The sequence below is a fragment of the Lepidochelys kempii genome, chromosome 14, assembly GCF_965140265.1.
Source record: "Lepidochelys kempii isolate rLepKem1 chromosome 14, rLepKem1.hap2, whole genome shotgun sequence".
Lineage (NCBI taxonomy): Eukaryota > Metazoa > Chordata > Testudines > Cheloniidae > Lepidochelys > Lepidochelys kempii.
The window spans coordinates 17,027,884-17,043,286 of record NC_133269.1 but is presented as its reverse complement, the minus strand read 5'-3'; the positions used below and the strand labels follow the sequence as shown (position 1 = coordinate 17,043,286).

General features: G+C 50.8%; 1 protein-coding gene across 4 annotated transcripts in view; it reads left to right on the top strand.

Annotated features, from left to right (window-relative positions):
* The first annotated feature begins 5,600 nt into the window (after positions 1 to 5,600).
* Positions 5,601 to 15,403, top strand: part of MXRA7 (matrix remodeling associated 7) — a 49,214-nt gene continuing 39,411 nt past the window's right edge. Inside the window, exon 1 of one of the 4 annotated variants that reach the window (XM_073310435.1) lies at positions 5,601 to 6,478. In XM_073310435.1, coding sequence (XP_073166536.1) covers positions 5,975 to 6,478 — 504 coding nt within the window. In that variant the 5' untranslated portion in view covers positions 5,601 to 5,974. The remainder of the gene's footprint in view (positions 6,479 to 15,403) is intronic. The other 3 variants (XM_073310434.1, XM_073310437.1, XM_073310436.1) reach the window with 3 other exon arrangements.

Sequence of the window (15,403 nt, the reverse complement as noted above, 5' to 3'; positions counted from 1 at the left end):
AGCCTAGATCCATTCCTTTCAAGTTTGCGCCTCTCCCTGCCGAGAATTGATTTGAAAAACAAACTTTATTACTTTTCCCTCTGTGGAGCTCTTGCAATGCAAGAGATGCACAATTGCTCTCTCTTCCCTTGCCTGCTGGAAAACTGGCTGGAACTAAACAGTGAACCAACAGCAGCCACATTGTTAAACTAATCCAGCCCCCAACACATGTCCTTCGGGAGAGTTAACATCTTGATGGAGATGGAGCCATCGAAATGCTAACATTGTTAAGGGCTGCAGTTTGGATTAATGCTGAGCTGCAGAAGTATTTTTGCAAGGGCTGTCCTGCTTTTCATCCCTAGAATTCCCATGATATATGCGTTCATATGTCCCCAAATTTAGGCTGTCTGCTGTTGTAGCCTAGAAGGACTGCTATGGCCTTGCTCTATTCTTCCTCAGATTTCTTTGATTCTTTTACTGCAATTGCACCATGGCTCCTCCCTCTAGCATAGAGGATGGGCACATTGATCCTCTGTTTAATTGCTGCTAATGAGCTGCTCAAGGAGCTTACATCAGTTAGAATGTAAAGCTGTAATTATGTGACAGCATTGAAGGCCTGCCTAGCTCTGCCATCTTTCCCCTCTTAGCCTCAATTAGAGGCACACTTGCCAAATAAGGTAAAAATGGCCCCCTCCTTACAGGGTCTTATGTAAAGTGAATGTCATGGACCTCAGAAAGAGGGTTAGAAACAATGATGTTTCACAGTGAATCTCGAATGCAGCATGTGCAGTATCCTCACAACAGTATGCTAGAACGGCGTGTTCCCACACAGCTGCTTAGCAAGGGCCACCTAACCAGCACTAAATACAATGTGGCTGCCATGGTTGGGTTGGGCAAATCCCTGTTGTTAAAAAAAAATAGTGCACAACAGGCCCTTCCATGCAGGGATTTCATAGTGCTTTACAAGGCACCACCCATATCGCACAGCTGCACCTGGTTTGTAGATTTTGGATAAGGGCAAACTGAGGCACGTCTGGCCAGTGTTTTCCATGGACCTTGTGAGTTTGGGGTACCCAACATGAGACTCCTGGGGCCTGATTTTCAGTGAAGCTGGACTCTCATAACTCCAGCTGATGTCAATAGAAGCCATGGGTGCTTAGTAGCTCTGAGAATCAGGGGTGCAGGTTGACTACTCAAAAATGAAGGCACCCAGAGTTGGTGGACATTTGAAGTGGTGGCTTGGGTGTCTTGCCTAAGTTTATACAGTGAGTTGGTGAAGTCAGCACAGAATCTGCTGTGAGCAGAGACCGATGATAGGGTGGTTAAAACAGCAGCCGCACTAGTGCTCCCACCATTGCCAGTGGAGATGCTCTGGCGCAAGAACAGAGTAGGGGAATTTCAAAAGCACCTCTGGGTGGACCCAACCTAGGGCCTTTTCTTTGGCAATAGATGGGGCTAGATTCTTCTCAGTGCTTGTTACAGAAAGCATGATGGGCCCCTCAATTATAAGTCAGTTTGGCCTTCCCTTTGGGGACAGGATCAATCTATTAATTTATTTAAAATTGTGCAGCAAATAACTGTAGTTCAGGACCCTGTGCTAGCAAAACTACTATGTTGGAAGATCATGTTGTTATAACTGTGTGTGACTGGAGCTGCTATCTGTCCTCGTTAGAAAACAAGTGCTAGAACCCTCTCCGCATCAGCCATGCATATTCACTCAGAGTTGGGGGTGGGGACAACTGTCCACTGCCATTGCATACATCATCCCGGACCCAGACTATTTTCAACCTCTGTCTGAGGAAAGGAGCGGTTGCTGGTGGGGAGGGGCTGTGGTTGACACCTAGGTCATTACTACAAAGGCCTCCTCTGAAGCTGTCCATCTGCTTCCAGGAGGCCACATCAACCCTCATGCGCCGTTATCTGTAAGGTAGGAAACTAACATGGCCCTGTTGGACTGATGAGATAAATTTACCTCTTGTCAGACCTGTGCATGCTACTATTGCAGGCAGCCTTGTTAACAATAATGGTGTTGAAGCATGGCGTTTGCTAGCAGTTTCCTTGGCTAGCAGGATAGCACTCCCATCCATGCAGGAAAGATTTTCAAGCATGACCCAAAACACCCCAATCTGGCAGTTTTGAGAATATAGAGCCCTTAGTAGGGTTGTTGCTAGCACAGTTTTCATCCCATGTGGGCAGTAACGCAGCTGATGTATTGAGCCAGGATTATACCTGAATAGAGCAGGATCTTGTCTCGCTAGAGCGAGATGAAACTCTCCCAGGTTGCTTTAGCTCTACTGTGAATGGGTGTGTCCCTTCTGTGCCAGAGGCTCCTGAGCGGACAAGTAGATCTAACTCCTCTGCCCACTAACTGAATATATAGAGTTGGGAAACTAGCAGCAGGTCACATTCTTAAGTACCTCAACTGGATTTTCTGTCCCTGGGGAAATGCCCTTTGTTAAATCATCTCCTTTTGGCTTTTCTCTTCCTTTTTTGTTAGTTAAAATCTCCAGCTTTTTTCAGCCCCTCTGATTGGATCCATCTACAAATAGTTGGCAGAGATGGCTCCTCTTAGTCTGATGATCACTATGCTTTTACAAAGCCACTGTCTGCCTTTCTGTGTAGGCTAGCCCTTTTCCATGGATTATTTCATACCCCTGTTGACAGTTGACTGTCTGATGTAGAGCCAACCTTTTCCCAGTAGAGGGCAACATGCTCTTCAAAGATGACTCACAAATACACCAGCTTTCTCAAAAGCTAGCCCTACCCATTGAAAAAGGGCTGTACCCATTAACAAACAGTATTTTACCCCCCTTTTTAATCTTAGTGAGTGGAGTGCTGGGTGATGTATGTCCCCAGAGCATTAAACACCATCACAGTTAGCACTACCTGATCCCCTTGGCGCTGGCAATGGCAACAGAGAGGCCAAAAATTGAATGGACACACACACGGTGGAGGGTAAGACAGGGTTGATTGACCAACTGTATTGCACCCTTGGCAATCCATGCTGCCAAGCGCCCTACTGAGTCTTTTTACATCGTGGGCAGGAGCAGAGCTAGAGCAGAGCAACAATCAACAGGGAAGGGAACCTGAATAGCTAATTTGGCAGATAATGTGAAGATCAGCCATGTTCAGCAAGCTGAGTGTTTCCAGCCTGTGTTCCTGCTATGTGAATTCGTGGCCTCCTGTCCCTTAGTCTGCTGCAGTCAGACAAGAGCCAGGGGCATTAATCCTGCTGCTGGCTTGGAATCCCCCCTCTTCTTGGTCTCCAAAGGCACGGGAAGGTCTCCCCCAATGGCTGTCCTCCTTTGAGATCCAGGAAAGGAGGTCCCTATGAGCCCAGACCTTCAGGGAGGCCAGTGGAGGAAGCAGCTGGCTTACACAAGCTTGGCTTTTCAGGGATCTAGAGCACCTTGAGTTTAAGGGGCAGAATTTATGCGAGGAGGAGATGATGGAGCTTGGTAGACTGCCCAGCCTGCCTCTCTGCTCCCCTCTCCCCCAGACTTCCCCAATACATGCTGGACTGGGAGCAGGTCTACCTGGCAGGTGCAAAAAAAGATGCACAATGAGCCAGCATCCACCTGCCCCTCGAGAACAATAGAAAAGAGGGGAGGGCCACCAGCTATCCTCAGCAAATAGGTAAATGTGTATGGCGTATTCAGGGCCCATTGTGGGAGACTGTTATTCGGAGGTGGAGGAAAATTATATTCAGGAGACCAAAGGGCATCTGAAGAGTGGAGGGAGAGCAAGGTCTAGTGATTAGAGCCAGAGGCTGGACTCAGGAGATCTGAGCTCTGTTGCTGCTCTTCCACTGACTCACTGGGTGACCTTTTCAAAGACATCCCAGCATTATTGGATGCCAAACTTCCAAGACCTCTGGCTGGTTTTTCAGAGGTGTTGAGTCCCTGCAGATCCCACAGACATTAGCTGGAGTTAAGGGTGCACAACATCTCTGAAAATCAGGTTCCAGGTGTCTACAGTCAGGCACCTGAAAACTGAGGCTCTCACATCAGAGGCTGCTATGAAACAATTTGGCCTGAACTGCTCTGTGCCTCAGTTTCCCCTTCTGTAAAATAGGAACAATGTCCCTGGGTCACCTGGGGGTTGTGAAGCTCAGCTCATTTGTAGTGATGTGAGATCCTGGGATGCAAGGTGCTAACTGAGGCATGACCTGTGCCTAGGAATATCAGCCAGAGCCGAAGAGTGGGGAATTTGCCATGCCCTAATAATCATATTCCATTCAGTGCCAAAAAGGGAGCTGAGAGAAGCCAGGCTATCAGCCTGACAAGGCCCACCTGGGGAATAATGAGCCATTATAACAGGAGACAGTTTGAGAAAGAGGTAGCCTTCACCAGCTATAGCACACAAGGACAACCGAGATGACGGAGGATTCTTTCTATGGCATACCACATTCTTTTTCCATTACCTCTATTTAATGAGTCAAAATTTCTGATGCCCATAACATTACCAGTCTCAAGAGTGGAGGGGAGAGTTAACAAAAAATGTGTTTGACCGAGTAGCTGTAAATCATTCATTATTGTTTGGGTTGAGCTGTAGTGGGGCTATGATGATCTCCCACGAAACCTAAAGCTGCACAGAGAAGAAGATTAAGTGCTGTGGTTGTTTGTTACTAAGAATACAGTTATCCATAGGCTAAAGAGCTCCTGCTTGATAGGATTACCCAGAGCAGCAAGAATCAGCTCCAGTCCATTTCCCCCTTCCTTGGGATTTAATTTGGATTGAGGAGAGGGGGCTATTTTTTAGTCAATCAATAAACTGCCCACTCACCTATGCAACCACGGAAGGTTTGCTGGGGCAGAATTGGGAGCCAGATTCCATTGTCTGCTCCCCTGATGCTCCACTGTGGCAACAGTAATTAGCACTCATAGAACACCTTCTATTTTCAAAGTGCTTTGCATACCTTTACTGAGCCTCCCACAGGCAGGGAATGCTAGATGGCAGACTTCAAGACCTGACAAATCACCCAGTCCAAGCTGTGTCCAATGCAGGATTGATCCTCATGAAGCATTTGGCCCAGTCTAGTTTTTAAATCTGCCACGCAATGTCCCATCACTCCCTTTGGGAGACCCATTCCACAGCCTAAGTATAGCTAACCCCATCTGACAGATGGGAGTAATACAGACATCTAATTTTCCTTGCTAGTCCTTTTTATCCATGCAAAGGGCGGCCTGGCCAGTCCACAAGCAAGGGCTTCCTGTCAATTCCAGCATGGAGGGGGGGAGGAAGGGGAGGCACTCTGGAACTCTGGCTTCCTCTTACCTCCAGATCCACCTTTCCCAAGAGCAGCCCTTCCATTACTGAACAAAGGGATAATAAGGTGTAAACTATTCACTACAAGGTCCCCCTATCCTGCAGTCAGATCCAAGTCAGTAGATGCCCAGGCACTGAAATTGATTGGGCTCCAGGGGAGGCTCTGAGTGCCAGGTGCCCTACAGAGGAGGACGAGGGCGCTGCCTCAACACTGCTACAGACACTAGGCTAAACAAGGCTCATTTAAATTAATATCTCGATGAGTCCCCAGAACTTTCTGGAAAGAGCCTTTTGGACCCAGCCCGCTTCTCGCAGAGCTGACCATTTCCATCAGGCTAGCTTGCTCATTCCCAACATCACCCACCCCTTTCCTAGGGGAGTGGAAACCCGGTTCTCAGTGCTCTGGGGGGGCTGGACCCGGGCTGAGAACACGCTGAAGGAGAAAGGGGGAGAGAGAGAAAACCTGCTAACTTGGGCTGCCTGCGCGGTGGGAAGGCAGCGGAGGGCAGGGCCCTGGGAAGTGACGCTGCTGCTGGGTATGTTGTGAAACCCTATCCAGCTTTAGCAGAGCCGGGATTTCGCTCACAGCTGCGGGTAGATTGCGCTGCCCCTTGAAATTAACCAGAGCTGGTCAGTTGTTCCCAGGCAGCAGCCGCGCAGGGGAGCCAGACCAAAAAAAAAACAAGCAACGCCCTTGGGTCCATTGCAAATCGGCTCCTGCCCAGAGATGGATGTGGCCGTGGATCTGTACCTGGCGGTCCCGCTGCTGTTCACGGTCCTGGCTGTGATCCTGGCTTCGGTCTTTGTGAAGCTGAGAGCGGCTGACGGGGACAAAGCTGCCGAGCCAGCCAAGGGGGAAGGGTCCCAGGGCAAGGAGGCAGGGGCCAGCGCGGCAGCCGAGCCGGGGGAGGAAAGGAAGGATGGCGAGGGGGAAGGGAAGGAGGGAGACGCGCTGAAGGAGGAGGGGATCCCGAGGGGGGAGAAGGGCGAGGAAGGAGCGAAGGACGAGGGGAGAAGGATCCTGGTGGAGGAGATTGGGGCTGAAGAGGGGAAGGCGAAGAGAGCCGCGGAGAACGAAGAGCCGCGGCCCGAGGAGGAGGCGGTGGGGGTGGCGGCAAGGACTGCAAAAGCGGACCAGCAGGGTCACCCTCAGGAGATGAACGTCCCCCGCCAGGCTGCTGAGGCGGCGGAGGAAGAAGAAGAAGAGGAGGAGGAGGAGGAGGAGAGCAAGGTAGGAGCGGGGAGCTTGTCTTTCTTGTACGACTTTGGGAAGTTGGGTTGGATCCTGCTGCCTGGCCCTGTGGGGGTAGGTGCTGGAATTGGGGGAGCTGCAGCACCCCCTGGCTTGGTGCCCGTTATAGGGGGGGACAGTCGGGTTCCGTGGCTCTCGGCACCTCCCCCCGCACGCGTTGGGCCAGCAGCCCTGCCTGTGGGAATGGCGTGTGTGCAGCTCCCCACCTAGAAGTTGTGTGGCTGTTGCCTGTGTGTGTGTGTGACAGCAGCAGCAAATGCTGGGGTTGGCCCGAAACCTGGTGTCTGTCCTGACCCCCTGGCAGGCCAGGCACACCCATACAGTGCTGTGCGCAGGGCCTGTGCGGATCTCACGCACTTGGCCCAGAAATGCCTCTAGCCAGCCAGTTTTGTTTTTCTTTGTGGCCTCCAGCTCATCCCACCCTGCCCCAAACCTCAGATCTGTTTGATCTCTCTCCTTCCCACCTCCTCTGATCTAATGGGGTATGACAGGCTGGTTGCTTCTGGGGGCGGGGGGGGGGGATGCTGCTTCGTGCTGCTCCACTGAAATATTGATTTCGGATTTTAACTCGCAGCCCTTCCCCCGGACCCCCGTCCCTACTGCTTCATCGGTATGCATCCGATGAAGTGAGCTGTAGCTCACGAAAGCTTATGCTCAAATAAATTGGTTAGTCGCTAAGGTGCCACAAGTACTCCTTTTCTTTTTGCGAATACAGACTAACACGGCTGTTACTCTGAAATCTAAAAAAATAGATTCTGAAAATTGAATGCAAGCCAGATGAATCTTTGCTTGAGCTGACCTGAGGCTGCAAATCTGGCTGGTGAAGCTCCTTCCTCTCTATCACTGGCCTCACTAATCCAGATAAGGAGAAAGGGTTCAGAGGGTTCTCCCCCCCAGTCTCCTTTTTGCACCCTCTATCTAGATGTCTCTGGTACAGGCTGGCTTCTTGCGGCCCTGCATATATGGGGGATGAGCCCTTGTGAGGTGGTCTCCAGTGCCCCTCCTTCCCCATGCCAAGGAAGGAGAGATTTGAACGCCCTGTCCTGCAGTCTCGGCATGAGACGGCTCCCAGAGTCTAGACTCAGTGTCCAGTAGCCCTGAAAAGTGCCCTGGGTATCCGCAGTGTGTGCGGCAGTCACCCAGTGGCGTGCAGCAAAAGTAAATCCTCCCACCGCACCAGATCTTGGCTGTTTAAAAAATAAATGAGCAATCCAAGGTGGGTGAAGAGCTCATGCTTCATTGCTATCCCTCCTCCAGCACAGCCAGGACTCCAGGGGGCCAGTCGCCAACGGATGGTAAACTGGGCCTGCTGCTTTTCTCACACTCCTTTAAACATGAATTGCCTGAACCTGCTGAATTGCAGTTACCAAAAGCTTTCCCCTAGGGTTTGCCTGGTGGTTATTTTCAAAGGCACTTTGCATCTGTGGGTCATTGGGTGAGTAGCTTAAAGGTGGCTTTAAAAAAAAAAAAAAAAGTATGTGTTGGGGGAGGGGGGCGATGTCTATTTAAAAGCCACACTCCAGACAGGATGCTCCAGTGGAGAGAGCACAGGCCTGGGGGCCAGAGATGCGTAGTTATGTTGTTGTTGTTAGTTTTACTTTTAAAATGTCCTGGCCATGGTACAATAGACACAACAGAGCCAGCCCCTGCCCTGGAGAATTTACAATTCTTGGCTCACTATGTGACCTTGGCCAAGTCACTCTGTTCCTTCATTTCCCTACCTGTAAAGTGTGGTTAAGGCTTCGTAATGTGCTAGATGATTTGCCAAGCCCTATTAATTAGTATGGAAAGAAGACTGAAGCAGGCTTGGTGACTTTGGCACACGGATGCAGGCCTATATTTTAACCATGCTCTTCCTGATCTGTAACGTCTCTGTAGTGGGGCCTGGGCAGCATCCATGCTCAACTTTACTTAGCTTCTCACTTCCCGAGGTGCTGAGCTCTCACAACGCCTGAGTTCAGTGGGACTTATGCATGGGCAGCACCTCTGAAAATCGAGCTACTCTAGCTTGGTCATGTTGTTCCTTAGGACCTCTTTATCTCTTGTCCCACTGAGGATTGTCCGTATCATTGGTCTCATAATGGGAGTACTTTGCCTCTGGAATAAAGAGGATGATACCTGGAGACATAAGTTGGGAAGATACTAGCCCTGATGGGAGCTGGCCTGTTCACTAGTCTTGCTGTTGAAAAGCTTATTAGCCAGGTTTCTCTGCACTCCTCAGCCAGCTGCAGGGTCCGGTATGTGTCCCAGCTTTTCTGGCTAGAAACGGGCAGCATCCTGTTGAAGTTGCTGTCTTTATAGATTTCAGAGTGGTAGCTGTGTTAGTTTGTATCAGCAGAAAGAACGAGGAGTCCTTGTGGAGCCTTAGAGACTAATACATTTGTTGGTCTTTAAGGTGCCACAAGTACTCCTCGTTCTTTCTGACTTTATAGAGGGTTCCCATCCGCATTCTTGGCTTCCCTCCAGGCTTATGGCTGCTGCATGGCTTTTGTTTGAAGGTCTCTTCATCCTCTCTCTCATACATAGTCCCTATTTCAGAGCTTTGCTAACCAAAGCAGCTCGGATCCTTTTAAACTAACCTCTGTTGGGGTTGGATGCTCATGCTCAAACCAGTAACTTGATCAGGGTGACCGTTATCATGCACCTTGGCTTGCACCATCCCCCAGCTTGCTCAGAGTTCACTCCAGAACCTGGCTGGGTTTGGTCAGTGGGTGGAGAAGCTAGTCAGGACGTTTCCAGAGGTACTGATAGGAGCCTGCTGGTTTTACTCACAAGGAGAGTGATTGCAGCTGAAGGCGTCTCTTCATTGCTCAGCGATGGGGCTGGGCAAATGAGATGAGACCCCTGCCCACAGTGAAGGTGTCTCAGCCAGCTTGTCTGATCTCCTTCCCCAGTTGGCTTGTTGTCTCCACAGTTCTGTCTGGGCTCCACAGGCTTGTTGGCAGACTGCAGTTAGTTTCTCTGCCTCTCTCCCCAACCCCATCTTAAAACATGGGTTGTGTCCCCAAATCTTGTTTAACCCCTTCAGTACCTTGCACTGTTGAAGGTTAGGAGTCTGTAGGGTGGCATGGCTGTCTCCTTGTAAAGTATGTCTGGAGCAAAGCATACTTGTGTATGTGTCAGATACAGGAGAGACCATAAAGCACAGGGCATTTGTGGGTGGACTAGGATTGTGGTTCTCCACGTTTTTTCATTAGTGGACCCCTTAAAAATTTTTTGAATGGAGGTGCCGACCCCTTTGGAAATATTAGACATAGTCTGCAGACCCCTAGGGGTCCATGGACCACAAGTTGAGAACCACTGGACTAGGGTCCGGTGATGTATAAACCGGATCTGTCTCCCATAGAAACTGGCCTCTGATGTGCTCTAGAAGGAGAGGCGTGTGTAGATGAGATGTGGAGAGTCTGTTTCGAACAGCAGTTGCTGCAGAGGAGAAGGCTCCTGCGCCACCGTTGTTGAGCTTGTGGGAGAGGATAGAGCAGGCTGATGCTAGATGAGTGCTGGGGTGGGGGAGGAGAGCATGAGAAGGGCCATGAAGCAGGCAGAAGGCAATGGAGGGCTGGACCTGAAGCGATTTTAGGCAGCCAGGGAGGTGGCCGATAGGAGTGATTCCACCTTGCTTGCCTGCAGGCAGGCAGCTTGCTGTGCTGCTTGAAGGCTGGTGCACTTAGCTCCCCAAAAGAGCCCATCTTGATGACTAATCAGTTAGAGGAGCACAGCTGGGACACTGACCCTGCCTGGCACTTAACCAGGGCATGGACTCACTGCAGCGCTTCCTTTGACAAAACAGGGTGAGGGAAACTGCTCTGTGCCACCAGGAACCCTGCCCCAGGCCAGCCCTGACTGCCCCCAAGAGCAGAGCCCAGTTCTGTGGCTTGCAAACTCCCAAGGGAAACAAACTTGGGGCAATAGCTTGGTTCCCTGCTGTGCCCCTTTCTCCTCTCCCTGCCCACCCTGCTCCCTGACAAGCACGCTCCTGGGCTACGCCTCCTTCCCTCCATCACCCTCTTTCCCCTCCTAAACCCCCAGGTTCCCAAAGTGAGTTAAAATAGGTCTTCTCTGCCATGCAAGGCATTTTATTTTTCCCCTGAGAAGAATGACTTCATTCAGGTCACGCTCCAAACAGCCTCTCTCTGGTGGACCTAAGCCTGTGGATGGAGAGGGTGGGAGGGGGACATTTTTTGGTGCTGAGTGAGTGAGTGTGGGAGAGAGAGAGAGAGATCTAGCTTGTGCTAGGACTCCTCTGAGTAGGGCGTTTAGTTTTACAACAAGTGCACTAGCTAAACAATTTGATTCAGGACAGTAGAGCGGAGGGAAGATGATGTGCCGTCCCAAAGGGGAGTGGGTGTGCATGTGTAGGGAAGGGGTGGCAGGGACTTAATACCAAACCGCTAATGCCCCATCGCTGTACTTCTTGGCAGCTGCTCACCTAGACGGAGAGGCATCTTTCTCTGGCTACTGTAAAAACGACAGGGTCTCTGTCTTGGGGGAAGGTATTTAGCTCTCCCCACGCCCCCTCTCTCAGAGGAATTTTCAGACCATGCCGAATACCCCAAGGCTGGGGTGTGACTTTGCCAGCGACTGGCCTCATGCTGATTCTCCCATCAGCAGACTGTCTGGAGTGTGAGAGCTCTCCCTGTCCTTGGGCTGATAACCTCCCTCCGCACCCCTGGAGGAGAGGGGCCGAGAGAGCAGTTCTTGGTTGTGTTTGTTGTTACAGAATGTGTTTGGGGCAGCACTAGGCAATCATGTACCCCATAACCTCTGCGTATGCTAGAGGCTTTTAGTAGATGCGAAAGGTGCCCCAGGAATGGGCAGGGGGACGAGAGAGGTAGAATGGAGCTGAGCTAAGCTGGTGCTATCCAGACAGCACCAAGGTTAGACTCGGGGGTGTGGAGCTGTCTCTGTCCCTCAGTAGATTCTAGATTCAGGTCCAACATCCTAGCTGCAGCCATCTTCTAGGCAACTTCTGGGGCTGGTACAAATATGTCCTGTTCAATGGGTCTAATCTAATCTGGAAAACTGCAGTCCCCCAAATGACTCCGCACACAAGATTCCCAGACGCAGTCGGCTGGGCTGTCTGTTCCGTAGCAATGGCAGGGGTTTGCTATACGGGCTGAGAGCTTTATAAATGAATCAATACATCAGACTGGGGGGGCGGGGGGTGTTCTGCAGTGCCAGCGTGGGTTTCTTCCCTTCCTCAGCAGATGTACTGCCTCGGAGTGGTCTGATTTCACTGCAGCCATTAACCAATCAACCAGAACATTGAGGGAGAAATGCTTTTCTGAGCAAGCAGCACTGGTGTGTCTTAATCTTTTGTGCTGACTGGCTGAGGTCATGAATTCTGCTGTCTCCGATTATTTTCCCTAGTATATGCTCATGGCAGGCTGACCTTTCCCTTAGCACTGCCAACCAGCAGTGTCTGTGTAACTTTCTCTGCTCCTCTTCCTCCGACAGCTTCCAAGTTGTACGCAGCGGTGGTGTAGCCTTGTTGGCCCCAGGATAATAGAGAGACAAGGTGGGTGTGGCAGTATATCTTTTACTGGAAGAAGCTGGTCCAGTAAAAGAGATTACCTCACCCACTTTCTCTTGCTTCAGAGTCTGTTACTCTTCAGTGTACCGAGATGATGTATGGTCTCTTGGCTAGAGCAGTGGAACTGGGCACCAGGACTCCTGGGTTCTGTGCCTGCCTCTGCTGCTTGTTTGCTTACTGTGTGAACTTGTGGAAGCCCCTTAGGAGTTCTATGCCTCCATTTCCCCTTTTGTGATATGACTGCAATACAGCACCCCCATGAGGTGGGGCCTAAGGCTTAGCTAATGTCTGTAAAGTGCTTTGATATCATATGAAGGGTATGACAAAGATCTTTTCTCCCTCCCGCAAAGGATACCAAGTCTGCCTGGCTTGTATTTCTTTCACTTGTTTTGATCTACATAGTCTAGTAGGATGGAATGTGGTGACCCCTCTTCTACGGGATGAGGGGCGAACACACAGCATGGGCTCTCCTGACCTCTGCTCTTGCTGGCCCTGACGCAGGGTGAGTCGGTGCAGAGGCCAGGTGGCCAGAGAAGCTTGCATCTTAGTGCCTTACCGCCGGGTGAGCCGACTTGGGCTGTTTCAGAAGCAGTTCAAGCTTCCCAGCTGCTTGTCATGCTGCAAAGCCTTGATGTGGAAGCAGTTTTAAATGGGATCTAGCGCCTGGCCAATAACTGTCATGGGTCAGACAAGAGGGGAGCTGCCTCCTAGCAAAGAGTAGATGAGACAAGGCCCGGGGTAGCTTATTGCTAACAACAGGCCACGCTCATCCTTTCCACACAAATGCCCCTTACAGACACCATCTTGGTTAATGCTAGTGGAAAGGAACAGACATTCAAAAGGTATTAGGGCTTTACAGGGCACTCTCCAGCCCTAGATCTCAAAGTGCTTTGGAAAGAAGGGTTGGGGAGAGGTATTCCTATCCCGCAGAAAGCTGGGTAAGAGGTGCAGTGACTAGCTCAGTGGCAGATCTGGGAACAGAACCCAGGTTCCCTGACAACCAAACCGGGGCCCTTGCTACCGGACACCCCTTGCCTGTGAGAATCTCCCTCTCCTTCTAATGACTTGAAGTTAATTACAGAGTTTGTCCATGTGTTGTTTCGAAAGTGAGCTCAGTGTCCGAGCGCTCCCTGATGTTGCCTTCTCCAGGTGCTTCCAGCTGCGGGTGTGAAAACGTCCAGGCTCTGGCCCAGCTTCCTTGGGATGATCCTAACAGAGAAGCTGAGGCCAGCACTGAGTGAACAAAAGGGATCAGATCCTTGCCAGCAGGGCAGATAACTGCTCCAGGTGGTTTTATCATTTTGGCTGTCACAATCTGCTTTGCTGGCAGGATCCTGAGAACTGGGACGTATTGGAAGTGAGGGAGCAAAATGGCTCTGTTCTAAAGCAGATTCTTACAAGCTGCCCCGTCCTGTAAGGTGCTGAACATTCTCGACTCCTACTGAGGTCAATGGCAATGTGCAGTACTCGGCACTTTTCAGGATTCGGCCCCAGGTGAATAGAATGCTCAGCACTCCCCTAGCACCTTTGTGGAAGGATCTCAAAGCATGTTATGAACATATTCATTTTTGCAACCAACCTGTGAAACAGGTAAGGATTCAGACTCATTTCACAGATGGGGACACCAAAGACTGAGGTGAAGTGACTTGCCTGAGCTCACAAAGCAAGTGAGCGGCACAGCCGGGGAAGAGAACCCTGGAGTCCTGACTTCTTTAATCACCAGTAACATTTCCCCCTTCCTTTGATTAAAAACTGATCCTGCCAAAGTACTTGATTTTTGATTGGTGTCTAATCGTCTGCTCTCGGATAAACACCCCCTGGTCATGCTGTCAGCTCCATTAACACAAGATGAGTTTATATCATGAGTTCTTTCTGAGTGTGAGAACCAGACCAAGCCATCTTTGAAATTGACCAGTCTGGTTCCTGTGAGAAACTTAATCTGAAAATCCCAATTCTATTCTTATTACAGTACCAGGCACTGTACAAAACACCTACAAAGAGAGAGTTCCTGCCCTGGAGAGCTCATAATCCAAATAGACAAAGGGTGGGAGGGGAAACAGAGGCTGAGACAGGAAGTCAGTTGCCCAATTTCACCCAGCAGGTCTGGTGGCAAAGATGGGAATAAAGCCCAGGTCTCCTGACTCCCAATCCAGTGCCCTAGTCACTAGGGAATGCTCCTCCCCTGCTGTCTGTTCTAAGGAAAGCCTCAGGGCTGTTGTCCGAGGTGAGAGAGAAATGTTACAAAGCCCTGGTCCTCCCAGAAAAACTGCCCTTTTCAATTTTCCTGTGTGAGCAGCCCTGGTAACAAAAACCAAAATAGGGAAGAGGTGTGGGTGGGGGGGAGACAGACAACCCTGGCAGAACAGCCTTTTAAAGGGGTTGTTTTCCATGAAGCAGCAGAGAGGGTGTCTGAATGTCTCTGGGTAGGAGCCATCACAGGACAGAGATCTCCTGCGGTTACAGATATGGGGAAGGTAAACAATCTCCTTTCCTGGGTACCTCTGGGTGAGGGTGGGCTCAGTGATCTCCAGCCCACCCAGTGCTTTATCCACAGCCCACTGAAGTCAAGGGGAGGTTTTTTTCCAGTGACTTCAGTGGGCTTTGGATCAAGCCCGTCCTGCAGAGGGTTAACCACCAGGTCCAAGCGCCTTGCACTAGAAACCGCCTGTCGGCCCGAGCAAACAATGGCACTAAGACTGCAGAGCAGTGATCAGCCTTGGGCTTCTTGCAGGGAGCCCAGGCTGTGAGAGGGCAGGCCACGTGGAAGGTGAACTGTGCTAAGACAATGCTGGCCTTCTTCTCCAGATAAACTGATACTTCCCCTGCCACGTCAGCGGGCCTCCCACCTGGGGTATCACTTTTCAGGCAGACAAGGCCCTAATTTATGGCTGGGGGCGGATATTAGCTGAGCTGCTCTGATGGCCCTGCTGTGTGGGTGGCTGGGAGGCTGTGACGGTTACCCCTGGCATCAGCTGAGCATGGGGTAGCTCTTGTGAATAGCCACTTGGGAAGCTAAGACCAGGATTTGAACAGGGCAAAGGGAGAGAGGTGGAGAGAAACTGTAAGGAGGGAGCAGAGTTTCAGTGTGATGGGGAAATCCAGCTGCTGCTGGGTTCAAGCCTCAGTCCTGCATGCTGATCTGTGCCCTATGTGGAGCCCCTCAGTTCAGCCTGCAGGATTGGGGCCGAAGTCACAGCAGCTTTGCAAGATCGGCATGGAAACTATCCGCTCAGGCACAAAATGCACTTGTCCAGATGCTACCACAAGGATAGTGAAAGCACTAAAGAGATTTTGTCTGCCTGTGAAAATCCCTTCCCCTGTGAAGTGAGGTTTTGCAAGGCCTTCTCCCCCACCCCATAGCATGCATCATG